Source organism: Tinamus guttatus, unplaced genomic scaffold (genome assembly GCF_059628265.1).
Source record: "Tinamus guttatus ecotype Peru unplaced genomic scaffold, ASM5962826v1 Tinamus_guttatus_pri_ptg000240l, whole genome shotgun sequence".
NCBI classification, from domain to species: Eukaryota; Metazoa; Chordata; class Aves; order Tinamiformes; family Tinamidae; genus Tinamus; species Tinamus guttatus.
The window spans coordinates 9,406,478-9,423,590 of NW_028288774.1; the positions used below are offsets into that span (position 1 = coordinate 9,406,478).

The window sequence follows — 17,113 nt, forward strand, 5'->3', positions numbered from 1 at the left end:
GAGAGTTGATGAAACAACTTCTCTTACTCTCTTAGTGAGTTCCAGAAGTTGCCAAAAATAAGCAAATAGTCTGTTGCCTAATCTTTCTTAGTGTGTGTCTATAGCATATTGTGGCTTCCTCCATAGTTTCTCAGGTATCCTGTTGGATAGAAACTCAGTTATTTTAGTGTTCTACAATAGGTGGTTTCAATTCTAAAATGCATTCATCTTTTAACTCTGCAATTTTCTGCAAGGGCCTTTCTCGCAGACTGATGCGCTTTAGGTTAACCAGTCTTCATCTTCTGTGTAAACCCTGAATTTTGTGGTTTTGAACATTTTTAATCTGTCTCAATTAAAATGTACCTTGCTTTTTTTCTTCTAGGTTTGTGTGTAAAAATAATGGAGTCTTATTTGAAAATCAGTTGCTACAAATTGGACTGAAGTCTGAATTTCGGCAGAACCTGGGTAAGAACTTTCAGGCAGAGTTGTTAGCTTATTTATGCATCAACTTCATTGGCAACATGATACTGAGCATAAGGCTGACTTTTCAGCTACTTTAAAAGAGGAGTCTGATTTCAGGCCCAACTGTCTTAAGAGCTTCTGTTTGTGGCTTCTGTGTGGGATCTTGTTTTCTTTAACTTATCAGCTGCTTTTGGCAGCTGAAATGAGAGTGTAGGTGGTACTGTGAGTTCTAGTTCTTAATGCCTCGTTGTAGGGCTTACACTGCTTGGGTTATAAGTGACCTTTATCTTGAGTCTGTCTATTTTACAGTAGAGCTTTTCCTAACCATATGGTACAGAATATCAATGCACAGGGTAGTTAGTGTCTGGTAAAGAGCTGGAGGTTGAAAATGCTCCAGAACAAGGAGCTCTTGCTTCTCTTTTGCATGGCTTTTGATACCACAATAACACTAATATATTAAAAAAAAAAAAAAAAAAAGTCATAGTGATTTAAAGACTTCCATGGATTATTTTAGTGCCTGTGTAACAGCTACAGTGGAAACAGTCTAATGGTTTATTTCCATACTACTTCATCTTGAGCTGTGACTATCTCAGCAAGATGAGCACTATATTTATCTTCTGCTCTCTAGCATTTTAAATGGAAGTAGGTTAAGACTTGAAGTACATGTTGAAGAGGCCTCACAGTGAAGAAGGCTCCTTTAGGTTGATATATTAGAACATATTCTGGCGTATGTGTGGATATATAAATATATAAGTATATATTGTCTGATATACTGTGTCTGTATATGAGATATATATGCCATGTCTGTTATTGGATGAATAAATTATATTGTCTTTCTAAGTTATTTCCAAGAAATTACTTTGAAACCTAAGAAACTTCTGATGACTTCTTTCTTGCTTGCTTTCTCTTTTATTTTTATATACATATATATATATAATTTTTTTTTTTAGGACGTATGTTCATATTCTATGGCAATAAGACATCAACTCAGTTCCTGAATTTTACTCCAACAGTAATCTGCTCGGATGACCTTCAGTCAAATATCCTTAAATACAATAGCGTCTTTCTGTTCTTTTTACACCTTTAAGCAGAGCAGGAAAAAAGTTCATTAAAGCTGCTAGATCAAGGTTTGATGTCCTCAAACATGAAGAAATGAGCAATTTGATGAATAGCGTCCCTTTTTTCTTCTTTTTTTTGTAGAAAAAGCCAGTCTTTAGCAGAAATAAAAGACCTTTCTCTTTAGAGCTGTGGTTAGAGGGACAGCTTTTAACTGCTGAGTCTAGGATGTATTATTATGAATAAATATGTAGCAAAATTATGTAGCTTTATCCATTGAGATAAAGTAGCAGAGACATAGGCCTGATGTCCTTCCAGGCCTGCATCAGCACATGACTTTCAAAGGCAGATAGAGGAATGTGTGTGCACAAGTATACCACTACCTTAAAATAAGTTCTTGTGGGTGTGTTTTTGCACTTAACACTTGCTATTGACAATTTGGGATTTCTGGGAGAGCATGTGATCTAGCTTGTTTGACTCAAAGCCTCACTGTAACATTTGGATCAAAATGAGATAGTACTGGGGTTTTTATTTTACAGTTGTGGCCTGCATGCTTTTTTTGATGGAATCCTTTTTTAAGGATATTCCTATAATGAGAAATGTTGACAACCTATTGCTTCTTGATGTGTCAACAGGAAAAGAAAATATTGTGTAAAAATTGAGCTTCAGATTTTCATGAGTGGAGAACCAGCAGACACAATATTTATTCCTTTAAATATTTTGCCAGTAGAAACTACTGTTTGTTAACTATACGCTTAGTGATTGCTTTCCTTAACTACGCCTCATGCCTGAATCTCCAGACAAAACCTGTTGACCCCACAGTGGACGGAGGTGCGCAGGTGCAGCAGGTTGTGAACATTGAGTGTGTGTCAGACTTTATGGAAGCGCCAATCCTGAACATTCAGTTCAGGTAAAACACAGTATTTTAAAGTTGCTGAATTAATTATTTAGATGTTGAAGTTGGCCTGGGCCTCTTGACTGAAACATGGACTAGGACCGCAAAATTAAAAGCCTTAATCTTGGGCAGGTAACTTTCCTGGGAACTTGATCTAACAAAACTTTAACTAAAGAGGGAGAAAGGGATGTTTGGTTGCTGTAGCCTGAGCTGAAGGTTTTTTACTTGGTGCATTTTCACAAGAATATCTCTTTGCCACCTTGCAAGGTGCTATCTAAAGGGTTAAGTACCTGTGTTGAAATGGAGCAATGTCCTTATAAGAAGCTGTACCAGTTGACTTTCATGTCTAGGTAGAGCAGTTAAAATCATGTAATGGTGGCTTAAAATTTGCAGCTTAGAAATTGCATGATATGCAGTTTCTCAGTTAAGACAGCTGATAGCTCTTTTTAAATTATCAAGCAACTCTACCTTAGTATTTGCCCTTCTTTTCCTGGTTGATATGCCCTGAGACTGCTATCAGTTTGTCCTGCCTGCCCCATTTTGTGTCTCTTCTGCATACAGGTATGGTGGGACATTTCAAAATCTTTCAGTAAAGCTACCCATCACACTGAATAAGTTTTTTCAGCCTACAGAGATGTCTTCTCAAGACTTCTTCCAGCGTTGGAAACAGCTGAGCAAGTAAGACCCTATTTATGCTTGGGCTTGGGGTTTCTAGGGTGTGGGTCAAAGAGAAGATATTTACTGTGAACACAACTAGTGCAGTGTCCCATTCTATCCATAATGCCTGCAGGTTAGAGCCTCCACAGTGCAAGTAGTAATGATAGCTGTTAATCAGTGCTGTGGGTTGCATAGTAATCCAAAACATTCACTTGTGCCTTGCCTTGCAGTCCTAAACAAGAAGTACAAAATATCTTTAAAGCGAAACACCCGATGGATGCAGAGATCACAAAAGCAAAGGTGGGTAGTAACATGGCATTTCTAAATGGTAGTATAAAGGTAGTGGCCATTGACCTGTCTTATTTTATGTGGCACTTGGCTCATGCTGTTAAACAATGAGTCTGTGGTATAACCGGCCTTTGGCAGACGGGGTTTGTTGGGCTGTTTCTCAGTATGGCTTGAGCTTTGACAGCAGCTGGAAACTTGAGGCAATACATGAAAATGTGAATTCTGTGCTTGAAGTTTGAAGTATCTTCTGCTTTCATTTGTACTAGTTTTGTGCTAATTTCGAAAGCAAACAAGATAATATTGTGATGTCATAAATCTGTCCGCCTTCAGCAGAACAGATACAATGAGGGTAAGGCAGGGAAGTCCCTTATAATTAAGCAAGGGAGAATTTGAGTCTCTTGAAAATTATTTCTCAGTTATTTTCCAAAGGAGTCTTTTATTTCAGGAAAAGCTCAAAATCAGGCATCCTCATAAAGGTTACCCTTGTAATAGAATTCGTATCGAGTAGTTGATAAAGTTCTTTAATTTCTTGAACACTTCAAATGAAAATTAAGGAATCTTCTACTTACGTGTTCGTGGCTGTACTGGGTTAGACTGTCAGTTCCATTAGTGATCAAGGTTACTTGGCACTGCTGCTGTCCTTCTGTCCTCTCTACTTATAAAAATCTTCTGGGTTTCCTTGACAGATAATTGGCTTTGGATCTGCTCTGCTTGAAGAGGTAGATCCCAATCCTGCTAACTTTGTTGGTGCTGGTATCATACATACAAAAACTACTCAGATTGGATGCTTGCTGCGTCTTGAACCCAACCTGCAGGCACAGGTATCTGTTTTGGTGTCTTTAGCTTAAATAAAAGTTGTCGTATGCATTAAGTAAGAGCGTATGTGAAAATTCTTAAGGTGTTTTAGAATCACTATTGCAATAGCTAATTGTGACTGCAGACTCACAAGGAGATTAAAATTTAGCAGCTGGTCCTGGCCTAGTTCAGTAAGCTACTTTCCCATAGTAATTCTTTTCCTGTTGTGAAGGGTCACTGTGTTATTCTAGACAGTCCACGGAGTGTAATCTTCTTCTAAAGGTTGGAAATATTTAGGTTTTTCCTTTTATGCACCTTGCACCAAGGTTAAGTACAATTCTGTCTGTTATATTAATGGAAGACTGCTGTGGCTAAAGGAAAACATTAGCACATGGACACAAACCTAATGATTTCTTTTTTCTGACTTAAAGCTTCTTGACAGAGCTTTAATCTGAGCTCATTGAGGCTTTGTCTCATATGGCAGTACCATTTGCTTATAAAAATAAGCTTTGCGTGATGGGTCTCCCTTTTGTTGATCAAGTAGTGGTAAAGAGTGGGCTATTCAGAAAAGTGTTTTCTCCCTTTGGAGGCTTCTAAAACAGATCTTGAGCATCACTTTGCAGTTAAAAGATGAGAAATAGGAGAAAATGTTTTCTGTTCTGTGGACAAGAAATGAAAGACCTGCTCTAGCCTGTGCTTTGAAAGAGCTGTATTACTTGATAACTGGCTGCTTTTGAATGTTGAGATCATTTCCTACCAAATCTAACAAAGCCAAGTGGTGACTGGTTATCTGTGCAGTTCATTTAACACAAAACTATGCTTTATGTTCTTTTTCAGATGTATAGGCTCACACTACGAACAAGTAAAGAAGCTGTATCTCAGAGATTATGTGAATTGCTGTCAGAACAATTTTAATATTAACCATGTCATTGTTTTGTTTTCCCATTTATATCATTGTTATCATACTGCAAATAAATGTCTTGTACATCACTGTCTGAGTACTGCAATGTTAACCAATACCAGCTCCCTGCCTTAACAGGACTTGTCCCTTGTTTGAAATTAAGACTATAAAATGAACAGTATGGGGAAATGGCTTTTTTATTAAAAATGGCTTTTGTGTCCGTTACAAAGAGGGTGGGAGAGCTGCCTTGTGCTCCGTTTGGCAGAGGTCAGGCTTCTTTTAAATGTATTAAAGGGAAACTAATTAAATGCGATAACTAAGGATTTCAGCTGGAAATTGCCAGTAACATTCTGCCTTAGCACCCTTAATAGGTGCTCCCTCTGCTCTGAGCTAAAAGAAACCAGCGTAATGCAGCTCGGTAAGATGAATTTGCCTGTTAATGTAAAGCCTAAATGACTGAGAGCATTGAGGTCAAGAGTCAGCTTCTTGTTGCATGGCTTCTGTTTTAGCTGAATTTGTACATGTTTGAAAACATTGCCACAAGTTTTGGATGGGATGAAATGGGTGGATTACAAGATGTATTTGAATCTGGTCTAAGTGAGCACTTATGCTAAATGTCACTTTTTTGTTGTTGCACGTGAAAAATACCACAGGACCAAACTCTTAAATTAATAATCTTGTAATCCTTTACACATTTTCTTTTAGCTTTTGAAAAGTGGATGCAACACAAAGGCTATTCTTAATCTTTCTGCTCATCTCGAGGAATGAGATGAGCTTCTATGGCAGGTGTTGAACCAGTACTTGCTTGTTCATGTTTAGTCAAACAGAGGTTAAAAAGTCTGTGTTGTGGTTTCTGTTTCCATCAGATTTAGCAAATAGCAGTCCCCATGGTGTGCTATAACTAAATGCAGAGAGAATGGGTTCTGATCACTGTGGTATTGTATAAAAATAGAAGAGGAAAGAAACAGGCCATGAAGGCTGTAAGGCATGCACTTTTTTTGCAGACACAAATGTAAACATAACTTTTTTTTTTTTTTTCCCCAGGGTATAGTCACGACAGAGCTCAGTTGGTTGAATAGCTGATACCTGAACAGTTTCTTGTCTGTTGATGATAATGAAAATAGCCAGTGTGGTGTAGGAGATAGGTGTTTGGTTTCCTCTAGATCAAAGAGTAGAAAGGCTGAAAATGTTGAGCTTTTAGTGGCTTTTACAACCAGAGCCTTCATAGCTTTTCCATATCAGCCAGCAAACTCTCAGCAGCTTCTCTGCAGAAATAATTGGACATATCTTTGGTTTACATCCTTCAAGCCTTCAGATGCCCCAAGGGCTGCTAAAGCAAGGCAAGTGAGGCACCACAGTTAGAAACTGTGGGCAGTTACCAGCAAGGAAGTGCTGGCCAGAGTGAACAAAGTCAGCTGCTGCCCACATTAAAAGTGAATTTTGTATCAGACTCCCTGAAGGTTGTTAAAGGAGGCCTGTGACTGTCTTGCAAAGCGTACAGCTCAGGTTGTCCGTGCAATGAAGAGTTCAAGTAATGGTCATGAAGCTAAAACAGCCCCTTTGAATGAGGCGCCTGCTGCACTGCCCAGTGCTCTCTGGAGACAGGGTTTTGCATGGCTGAATGTGCCTCGCTCCCCCTGGCCCTGTGCTTTGAGTTAGGTGATGGAACTGGATGGCTCTCATCTGGTTCCGGTTAGGGCCAGTGATCACACTTGAACGCCAGTGACAGTTGAGGAACAAAGCTTTTTGCTCCAGGAGTGCTTGGTAACTCTGGATGCTGTGACTAAAAGCTTGTCTATAGACCAGGGGTTTTTGACAGTTTTCTTCAGCAACTGGCCTTTCAGTAGCCTTTCAAGTAGTTAATCAAAGCTCAAGTCACAGAAATTGTCTTTGAAAAATCTCCATGAGGGCTTCCTGCAATGAGGTTGAGCAGCTGAAAAATGCTACGGAACTACCTTGTGCTTTTTGTCTTTGGGAAGTGGTAGATCCCTGTAGTGATCCCATGATCTTATCCCCCTCCTGTTGGCTGCAGTGTTGAAAATCTGATGTGCTGAACTAAGGTCTGCAAAAGGGAGTTCTAGCAGAAATGGGGAAGAGCTGCTATTTTATCTTTGTTCAAATCATGTTGTACATCTGTCCCTCTGCAAACATTGTGCCCTCACTGAGGGGCACCTTGAGACATGCTGTACTACTTTATTTCACTTCGCTTTGGTTCAAGCTGTGCTAAAATGTGCATTAAACATCAAGGAGGGGGCCTAGGGGAAGTGTCTTCTGCGTGGTGGCTGTATTAAGCTTATGACTGTCCACATTTTGTGTTTGATGATGTCAGCTCAGTGAAGCCGTGGGCAGAACCACGAACAAACTAAGGACAAATACTTGATGACTTTTTTTTTGTGATTGATGGTTGATTTACCAAAGTGATGTATCCTTTCAAGCAGACAAAGCAACTTTCTGCAGTAAACAGTGTTATTGTTTTAAAGTACAGTATTTTCGGGCGTTGACATGTGAAAATAACTGAATAGCAAGACATAGCATATGTGCATTCTTGACCTACACTCCAGTATGTAACATTTATGGTGATTGTCTTATTTGTATAAAACAAAAGTTCTGTCAAATTAAGTGGAGAATTTTCATATAGAAGACTATATATTAGACAATATATTCATCAGAACATGTGAAGATTAAATAAATGATTAGAACAGTAATCAAATTGTCCTTTTTTCTCTGGGGAAGTGGGAGCATAAAGAATGTGCATTGTATTTGATTTGTGCAAAATATAATGTTACAGAACAAACATACATAATGTTTCTGTTGCAGACTGGTGGATTGTGTTTAGTCTTACCTGGTCCACAGACTTCTTGTCCCCATAGAGTTGGTCTTTCATTGTTCTGTGTTATAATGTAGAATTCTACTATTTCTTAGTAGAAAAATCCTTCTTCCTATCGTCTTTAACACCAGCAGTGTCTGCCACAATAAACAGGTAGAATACCTTTTCCTGCTTTTAACAATTGCGGTGTTTGCACTTGGGACTTATTTCAAAGTGGTTTATTTTCAAAACAGCAGTTTTGCTATTGTTTTTAGTCAAACAATGATAAATGAGTTAACACATTACATTTCTTCTGCTTTATTTGAAAATCAAGTTTCTATTATTGCACAGTGCATAGGCAAGCTTTTAGCCTCTGGTTAAATATTGCCCTGAGCAAGGCCAGACCATCTTGGATGTGGCCTTCCCTCCTATCCCCACTTGCCCTTTTTTCCCTCTGCCCCAGGATTAGGCATAATTTATCATTCCATGAAGTTCATTGGCACTCCAGGTAGCTGCTCAGGAAGTCTCCTGGCAAAGCTAAACCTTTATAATCAATGCAGGAAAGAGCTCCCAGCAATGAGCAGTCATTACAAAGTGTTAACTGTTAAGTTGTGATCACCATTTAATTAAAAAGAAAAAAAAAAAAAAAAGGAAAAAAAAAAAAGTTTTGTCCGAGGCAGTCTGGAGGTCTGGCTAGTGTTTGCAGGTGTCAAAGTCACAAACACAGCCACTAAATACAGTAATTTCTGTAATGAGATTTTTTCCAGGATTATCTGGATCGTGGCATGGTAGCTGGAGTTCCTTCTTTTGAAGTGTTAGTGGCATACAGCAGCCACATACTGTGGTGACCGTCAGGCTTTCAACACTCAACCTGTTTGGAAGAGAGGGAAGGAAAAGTTAGGACTTGTGTGTAGCTTTTTAGTTTTCACTTGGGATTTGATTGAGTTGTGACCATTCTTAAGATTCAACTGCTTCTTCTTGAAGCAGTTGAACCAGATGGTGTTGTGTCATTTAGTAGTATTGTACAACACAGAAAAAGTAAAACAGAAACCGATCTTTGGGGTTGTATAGAGAATGAACAGCCTTATAATATTTTAAAAGAAAACATACAGACTTGGTTATTTAAAAATCTGTACTTGTTTAAGTTCCTTAGTGTTTGGCCCTAGCATGCCAAAATGCAAGATGGAGAGAGGAGGAGGAAAAAAAAAAAGACTTTCAAGTAGGTATCTAAAAGCCTTGTTTATAGCTTTTCCTTAAAATACTGAATATTATTTCTTTTTTACCTCTGTATACTTAGAGGAAAGAGTACCCTCCATAGTTTAAGGGCTCTACCAATCTACACAGATGGTGGAGCAATTTGCTGTATTATGTTCTGATTATGATTTTACTGAAGGAGTTAAGGTGTATGGAGCTCTTGCCTTCCATTTTAGGGTGGAATTTCTGAAGGGCTTAGAGATGTCAGGTCTCTAACGTCCCTGGAAAAACATTCCATTTGATTTGCTCATTCTCCTCCTTGAACTAGTAAGTTGTGCATGATTCTTTTTCACAGTTCATGGAGGAGGGGAGAAAATCTTTTTTTCTCTGAAAAGTAAGGACCAACTAATGACTGATCACTGTCTGTGAGGCCAGTTAAGAGATAATAACTAACTACACTTGCACTGTTTTTCTTTAACAGGAATAAAGCACAGGTTAAATGATAACTTGAATAAACAGAAAAGATTTGGATTCTCTTCCAGTGGTACTGTTATTCTTACAGTTGCTTTTTTGACCATGTTCGGCTACATGTTTAAGAGCCACTGTGCTGCCAGACTTGCTCCTTCCATACTGTTTAACAAGATTACTGCAAATATCATAGCACTTCTAACCTTTTGTTCCCCTCAAATAAACGTGAGCTCTGCAATAGTGCTACAGCTCTATTCAAGACTTTTGTTTTACTAAAACCATTTTTTTAATCTGAAATAGTTACCCAACAGGCAAGCAGAACTGCACAAACTGAGGCGCCACACTTGTAATAGTAAAATGCCCCTGTATTACACTATCAGGGAAACATTCTGAGGCACTTGAAATTACATTTTGTGCCTAGGTGAGAGAAATGTCTTGGTTGTTTGAAAGTGGTATTTAGTAGTCTTCTAAAAACCTGCAAGTTTGTCAGTCTAGGTACTGGCCTCTTCTTTTAAATCTTGAGGAAATGAGAAGACAATCATTGTTTAAATTTCAAATCTCACCGTGCTAATTTACCCAATTACTGCTCGTAGACTTTTTTGCTAGCTGGCTTGTGCTGCAAGTGTAGATTCTTGGGAAGATACCAAACACATATTTCTGCTTGCACTATAAAGGGGAGTGGTAGTTAACAAATAATAATGCTTAAAGACTGCAAAATAATACAATGAAGCAATTGCAGTATCTGTGCTCCAGAGGTTCTCAAATATGCTTACTGTGCTGAAGATGGACATGATCCTTCACATCGGACCAAAGTGACATTTGCAGAACAGCCTTTGTGAATTATTTTCTCTTCATATTCAACCTCTCTACAAATCTCTGTCAAATGTAAAAAGAAAAAATAATAAATTTATCTTTGTCATCCACCAAGGTTATTAAAAATTAAGTTTCACAGAAAAGCCTTCCTATTGCACGACTTGAGTGGGACTGAGGGATAACTGACAAATCACAAGGCACTAGTACAGCAAAAAAATATATTAACTAGGCACTGAATTGCATGAGAGGGGCTCAGGAAGGGAACTAAGAAAAAACAAGCAGCTGGAAACATGAAAGAGTAAGAGACTTCCCTTTAAGAAAGAAGGGCTAAGTTGTGTCCAGGAGGAAAAACATCTCTAATTCACTAATGAGAATATAGGGATGCAAATAACTCTGGCTAGTTCTGGTGGAATATTTCTGACCCATAAACTCTTCATGAGGTATAGGCAATGATATTGCCCTTGTTTTGTGATCATCTCTTGAATTCATACAGCAAGTTGGCTGAAGGCTTAAGCAGTGCATGGAGTTGAAGAGCGGCAAGACTGCTGTGGGTCCCAGTGCTGCGCTCCGCTGCTCGCGCCCGGCGCGCTCCCAGTGCGCAGGTCAGCCGGGCCTCAAGGCTCATTTCTATGTGCTGCGTTCTGCTGACAAGCTTTACAGGGAAAATGTAGAGGAAATGGGCTACTGCTAAAGGCAGCTAAACCCACTGCTATATAGTGACGGTCACCATTTGGGAGTAGTACTTTATCACAAATACAGTTTCTTTCCTTGAATTTTTGAGACCCTGTATATAAATCAATTTTGTGGAGTAAGACTCAGCAGATGACCTAACTGGATGAGCTTGGTGTTCCGCTTCCCATTTACTTCTTGCTGTTAAGGGCAGGGATAAGCTGCTGGTTCAGCTGATCTGACTTGGAATCAAGGAATGGACTTCATGTGAAACTTCAGTATGACCAAGGAAACGGTATGTGTTTGATAAAAGATTTTGTATGCTTGACTCATCCTTGAAAAGGATGCAAGTACACGGCTTAATAACAAGAGTTTTGTTTTTTCTCTTAAAAACAAAACTTTTCCTAAAAGAATACTAGGAAATGCTATTTCACTTACGCACTGAAACACGCATCATTCATTCTGTTTCTCTTTTTCCTTAGAAGGGTTAGTCTATATTCCAGGAGGTGCTGAATGAAAAATGTCATCCACACTCTTTCATCGTAAGAGCAGAGCCATGGTTCTGCTACGCATATGAAACACCATTATGATAGCACAGATATCTCTAAGCATTCGTGTAGAACAGGTCTGTTCCAGAGCACTAGAGAAAGCAGGAACAGTTTATGTGCCTTTCTTAAGCAAGCTGCACAGGAACTGTTAGGAGTGTAGTATTCCTTCTGTCACTACATGTGAAGCTACAATTATGCACAGGAACCAAAGATAACCAGTTTACCTAGAAAACTCTGAGAAAGGTACCTTGCAGAGGAGGTAGTACTGAACTTCATGAGTGAAAGAAAACAGCATGAGAGATAATGGGAGGGCTGCAAGAGGATTCAAAGGATGGCTTGTCTATATGGATGATGTCTTAAAGAGCTCAGCTGGGATTTTAAGATAAGAAACACTCTTGACTCTATAGGTCTTATTCTGCTGTACATCTTGTCATCAGCCTTAATCAGCTTTCTTCATGTATGCATCAGTATATACCTAGGAGCCAGCTGTTAACAACACAAAGACATTTGGAAAGCTACTCTATAAAACAAAAAAAAGCAAATGTTTATATGAGCACTTCGGTTATGTCACCACCTACAACTAATTATATGACTAAAAGGCTTTTAGGCTGAAAGATAATATAAAAATGAATACCTGGTGGCACTGTTATTGGTGTAGCAGGAGCTGAGGATGTCGTGAGCTTTGAAGTTGAAGAAGGAAAAGATGTGGTGCGAGTGGTGGTTGCTGTTGTTGTTTGCAGCGAAGTCCTTTCAACATACGGGATCTCTGTAGAAGCACTAGTAAAAATGACAGTTGGAGTGAAAGTAACTGTTGTGGGTAAAACACTTGGTGTCACAACTGGAGTAGACTTGGCAGAGATGCTTGTAGGAATTACTACTGAAGAGGTTCTGATGTGTGAAGTAGAAGAACTGGTAGTGTTTGGGGTGGAAGGAAAAGTGCTTGTTCTAAATATTAAGGTTGCAGGAGGAAGGGTGGTAGATGTAGGACTAGGCCTAGTTGTTGTAGGAAACTTGGTGGAGACTGTGGAGGGGGCGGCAAATGGCGCGTGGGTGCTGAGCGGTGTGCTGGAGGCCAAGGTGCTGCGTGGGGTGCTGGGGACCTGAGTTGTTGTTGTCAGCAGCACTTCGGGGGTTGTTGCTGTGGACACAGTCGTCTTGGAGGTGGTGGATGTGGCTGTTGTGGTTCTCTCTGTGGTCACAGGTGGCACCGTTGCCTTTATGTGGGTCACAGCTGCTGGGAGGAAAATGCACCATGACTGACAGCAGTGGAGCAAGAGGTGGAAGCAAAGTGAGAGGATCAGTTAACCCTGCAGCAAGCTATACTTGGAGGACACAGACAAGAAAGGTAGGACTGGGCTCCTCCAAGCTTGGGAAAGCACAGAGGAATCCATGGAGAAATGCCTTGGATTTTTTCCTTTGGGTCGTCCTCCTTCCCTGAAATGCAGGGCTGCAAGTGCGCCTGGAATATGTCCACAAAGTGAGCTCCTTCTTGACTCTTTCTGGAGTGTTTGAGCAAGGGAGAAGAGCCTCCCCGCACGTGTGAGACTCCATCCATGCAGCATGGAGAGGTTTCCCACCACCTGCTCCAGGATGAGTCAAGAGGACTCTCTGGCCAAGGCCTGAGGCCTAGAGAAAGACTCAAGGCTTAAGGGCAAAGGACATATAGACTACGGCCATATGAGGGCTGGGTTCAGGACCATTCCAGGTCCAAGGAACCCCAATACCAAAGGCACATGGGAATGGGGCACAACCACAATAACAGGAAGCCCCTGTATCTTGTGCAGCTGCAGAGAGGAAGCCATGAGGTAGAAAGAGTAGGCAAAGCAGCAGGGGGACAGGAGCCAGACTCACCGGGATGTGATGAGCTTAGTGGTGTTGAAGACAGAGTAGAGGAGGGGGAAGAAGCAGACGATGGCAGGGGAGTCGTTCTGGCTGTGGTGGTTGCAGAGGACACAGCTGGCAGCGTCTCTGTAGAAACACTGGTTGTGGAGGGAGAGGCCGTGGATGTTAGTGTGGTAGGTGTGGGCTTTGGCCTAGTTGTTGTGGGAGCCTTGGTAGAGACTGTGGAGCGGGTGGTCAATGGCGCGTGGGTGCTGAGCGGTGTGCTGGAGGCCGAGGTGCTGCGTGGGGTGCTGGGGACCAGAGTTGTTGTTGTCAGCGGCACTTCGGGGCTTGTTGCTGTGGACACAGAGGTCTTGGAGGTGCTGGCCGTGGATGTGGCTGTTGTGGTTCTCTCTGTGGTCACAGGTGGCACCGTTGTCTTTTTGTGGGTGACAGCTGTTGGGAGGAAAGTACACCATGACTGACAGCAGCGGGGCAAGAGGTGGAAAAGTGAGATGATCAGTTGACCCTACAGCAAGCCCTGCTCAAGAGCAGTGAAAAGAAAGGCAGGATTGTGTCCCTCCAAGTTTGGGGAATCATTAAAGCAGACATGGTGAAATGCCTGGGACCTTTCACCTTCCCGACCTCGAACTCTCCTGAAATGCAAGGCTGGGCACAGGGCTGGAGGATGCCCACCCACAAGTAATCTTTTTTGTGTCCCCCTGGACATGTGAATAAGGGAGAAGAGCCTCCAGGGACATGTGAAATTCCCTCCAAGAGTCATGGGAGGTTACTCTCTGCCTGCTCCAACATGAGTCAGAAGGAGTTTCTGGCAGAGGTTGGGCATCCAGAGAAAGATCATGAATGTTGGAGGGCAGAAGACACAGTCAGCATTAGGATGAGGGGACAGCTTCAGGACTCTCATATGTCCAAGGAATCTCTGTACCAAAGGCACAGGGATATACAGCAGAAAGGCAACAAAAAGAAGCCCCTGTGGCATCTGCTGCTGGCAAGAGGAAGCCATAGGGTAGAAAGAACAGGCAGGGCAGCAAGAGGACAGGAGCTAAACTCACTGGGATATGATGGGCTCAGTGGTGTTGAGGACAGAGTTGAGGATGGAGAAGAAGCAGACGATGGCAGGGGGCTTGTTTTGGCTGTGCTGGTTGCAGAGGACACAGCTGGCAGCGTCTCTGTAGAAACACTGGTCGTGGAGGGAGAGGCCGTGGACGTTAGCGTGGTAGGTGTGGGCTTTGGCCTAGTTGTTGTGGGAGCCTTGGTGGAGAGTGTGGAGGGGGCGGCAAATGGCGCGTGGGTGCTGAGCGGTGTGCTGGAGGCCAAGGTGCTGCGTGGGGTGCTGGGGACCGGAGTTGTCGTTGTCAGCAGCGCTTCAGGGGTTGTTGCTGTGGACACAGAGGTCTTGGAGGTGGTGGAGGTGGTGGATGTGGCCGAGGTGGTTCTCTCTGTGGTCACAGGTGGCACAATTGGCTTTTTGTGGCTGACAGCTGCTGGGAGTAAAGTGGAGAGTTAACAGATAGTGTTAGGGCAAGAGCTGGGATGCAAGTGATGGGATCAGTTAACCCTGCAGCAAGCCCTACCTCGGGCAGTGACAAGAAAGACAGGGAGGCACATAGACAGCAGGCTATGGGCAATGACTGGGACCCTGTGCCCACCACTCCTCCTCCTACTTCCCAAGTTACGGGGCAGGCACTGGGCCTGAAGGACTCCCAGCAGCAGTTGTACTTCTCCTGCCTCTTCCTATGGCTCCAGAGCAAAACCCAGCATCTTCCAGGAGTATGTGTGACTTACTCCAAGTGCCATGGGGAGGACACTGTCACTGATTCCATGCTGCACATTGAAGTCTCTCTGGCAGAGGCGTGGGGCCCAGAGAAAGGCCCTCATGCATCACAGCCAGAGGATGCAGTCTGTGGTAAGATGAGAGCTGGGTTCAAGATTCTTACAGATTCCTCCAATAACCAAAGGCACAGGAGAATGAAGCACAACCACAAGAACAAGAAGTTCCTGTGGGATGCATGTCTGGGAAGAGGAAGCCATGAGCTGGAAAGAGCAGACAAAGCCACAAGAGGCCAAGAGCCTGCTTACCTGGCTGTGATGGGCTTAGTGCTGTTGAGGAGAGAGTTGAGGATGGAGAAGATGACGATGATGGCAGGGGGCTCGTTTTGATTGTGGTGGTTACAGAGGACACAGCTGGCAGCGTCTCTGTAGAAACTCTGGTCGTGGAGGGAGAGGCCGTGGACGTTAGCGTGGTAGGTGTGGGCTTTGGCCTGGTTGTTGTGGGAGACTTGGTGGAGACTGTGGAGGGGGCGGCAAATGGCGCGTGGGTGCTGAGCGGTGTGCTGGAGGCCGAGGTGCTGCGTGGGGTGCTGGGGACCGGAGTTGTTGTTGTCAGCAGCACTTCGGGGGTTGTTGCTGTGGACACAGTCGTCTTGGAGGTGGTGGATGTGGCTGTGGTGGTTCTCTCTGTTGTCACAGGTGGCACCGTTGTCTTTTTGTGGGTGATGGCTGCTGGAAGGAAATTGCAGGGAAGCAGACCGTGTTAGCTCAAGTGTTGGAATGCAGGATCTATTGATAGAGCAGCGAGCTACATTTGGAGGATATGAACATGAAATTGGGGCCCCTCCAAACTTTGGAAAGCCCGGAGGAAACCATGGGGCAATGCCTTCGATCTTGTGCCTACTGGTGCTTCTCCTTCCCTAAAATGCAGGGCTGCGAGTGCACCTGGAAGATGCTGACAGTGAGCTGCTCTTTGACTCATTCTGCAGTGTTTGAGCAAGGGAGAAGAGCCTCCCTGGGCATGTGAGACTCTATCCATGCATCATGGAGAGGTTTCCCACCACCTGCTCCAGGATGAGTCAGGAGGACTCTCTGGCCAAGGCCTGAGGCCTAGAGAAAGACTCTGAAGGCCTAAGGGCAAAGGACATACAGACTACGGCCATATGAGGGCTGGGTTCAGGACCATTCCAGGTCCAAGGAATCCCAATACCAAAGGCACATGGGAATGGGGCACAACCACAATAACAGGAAGCCCCTGTATCTTGTGCAGCTGCAGAGAGGAAGCCATGAGGTAGAAAGAGTAGGCAAAGCAGCAGGGGGACAGGAGCCAGACTCACCGGGATGTGATGAGCTTAGTGGTGTTGAAGACAAAGTAGAGGAGGGGGAAGAAGCAGATGACGGCAGGGGAGTCGTTCTGGCTGTGGAGGGTGCAGAGGACACAGTTGGCAGCGTCTCTGTAGAAACACTGGTTGTGGAGGGAGAGGCCGTGGACGTTAGTGTGGTAGGTGTGGGCTTTGGCCTAGTTGTTGTGGGAGCCTTGGTGGAGACTGTGGAGCGGGTGGCCAATGGCACGTGGGTGCTGAGCGGTGTGCTGGAGGCCGAGGTGCTGCGTGGGGTGCTGGGGACCTGAGTTGTCGTTGTCAGCGGCACTTCGGGGCTTGTTGCTGTGGACACAGAGGTCTTGGAGGTGCTGGCCGTGGATGTGGCTGTTGTGGTTCTCTCTGTGGTCACAGGTGGCACCGTTGTCTTTTTGTGGGTGACAGCTGTTGGGAGGAAAGTACACCATGACTGACAGCAGTGGGGCAAGAGGTGGAAGCAAAGTTAGGTCATCAGCTGCAGCAAGCTCCACTTGGGGAACAGCGACAAGAAACAGCAGGAGGAATAGAGGGAGAAATAAGGCAATGTCTGGGACCCATTGCCTATCCATCCTCCTACTCTCTTGAAATGCAGGGGGATGGAGTCTGGGTCTG

General features: G+C 43.3%; 1 protein-coding gene across 4 annotated transcripts in view; it reads left to right on the plus strand.

Annotated features, from left to right (window-relative positions):
- Positions 1-5,122, plus strand: part of AP2A2 (adaptor related protein complex 2 subunit alpha 2) — a 44,028-nt gene extending 38,906 nt beyond the window's left edge. For all 4 annotated transcript variants that reach the window (XM_088525800.1, XM_088525802.1, XM_088525801.1 and 1 more), the window contains 7 exons: positions 362-444; positions 1,392-1,471; positions 2,274-2,407; positions 2,954-3,070; positions 3,280-3,349; positions 4,024-4,158; positions 4,970-5,122. In XM_088525800.1, coding sequence (XP_088381926.1) covers positions 362-444; positions 1,392-1,471; positions 2,274-2,407; positions 2,954-3,070; positions 3,280-3,349; positions 4,024-4,158; positions 4,970-5,047 — 697 coding nt within the window. In that variant the 3' untranslated portion in view covers positions 5,048-5,122. The remainder of the gene's footprint in view (positions 1-361; positions 445-1,391; positions 1,472-2,273; positions 2,408-2,953; positions 3,071-3,279; positions 3,350-4,023; positions 4,159-4,969) is intronic.
- Positions 5,123-17,113: the final 11,991 nt, after the last annotated feature.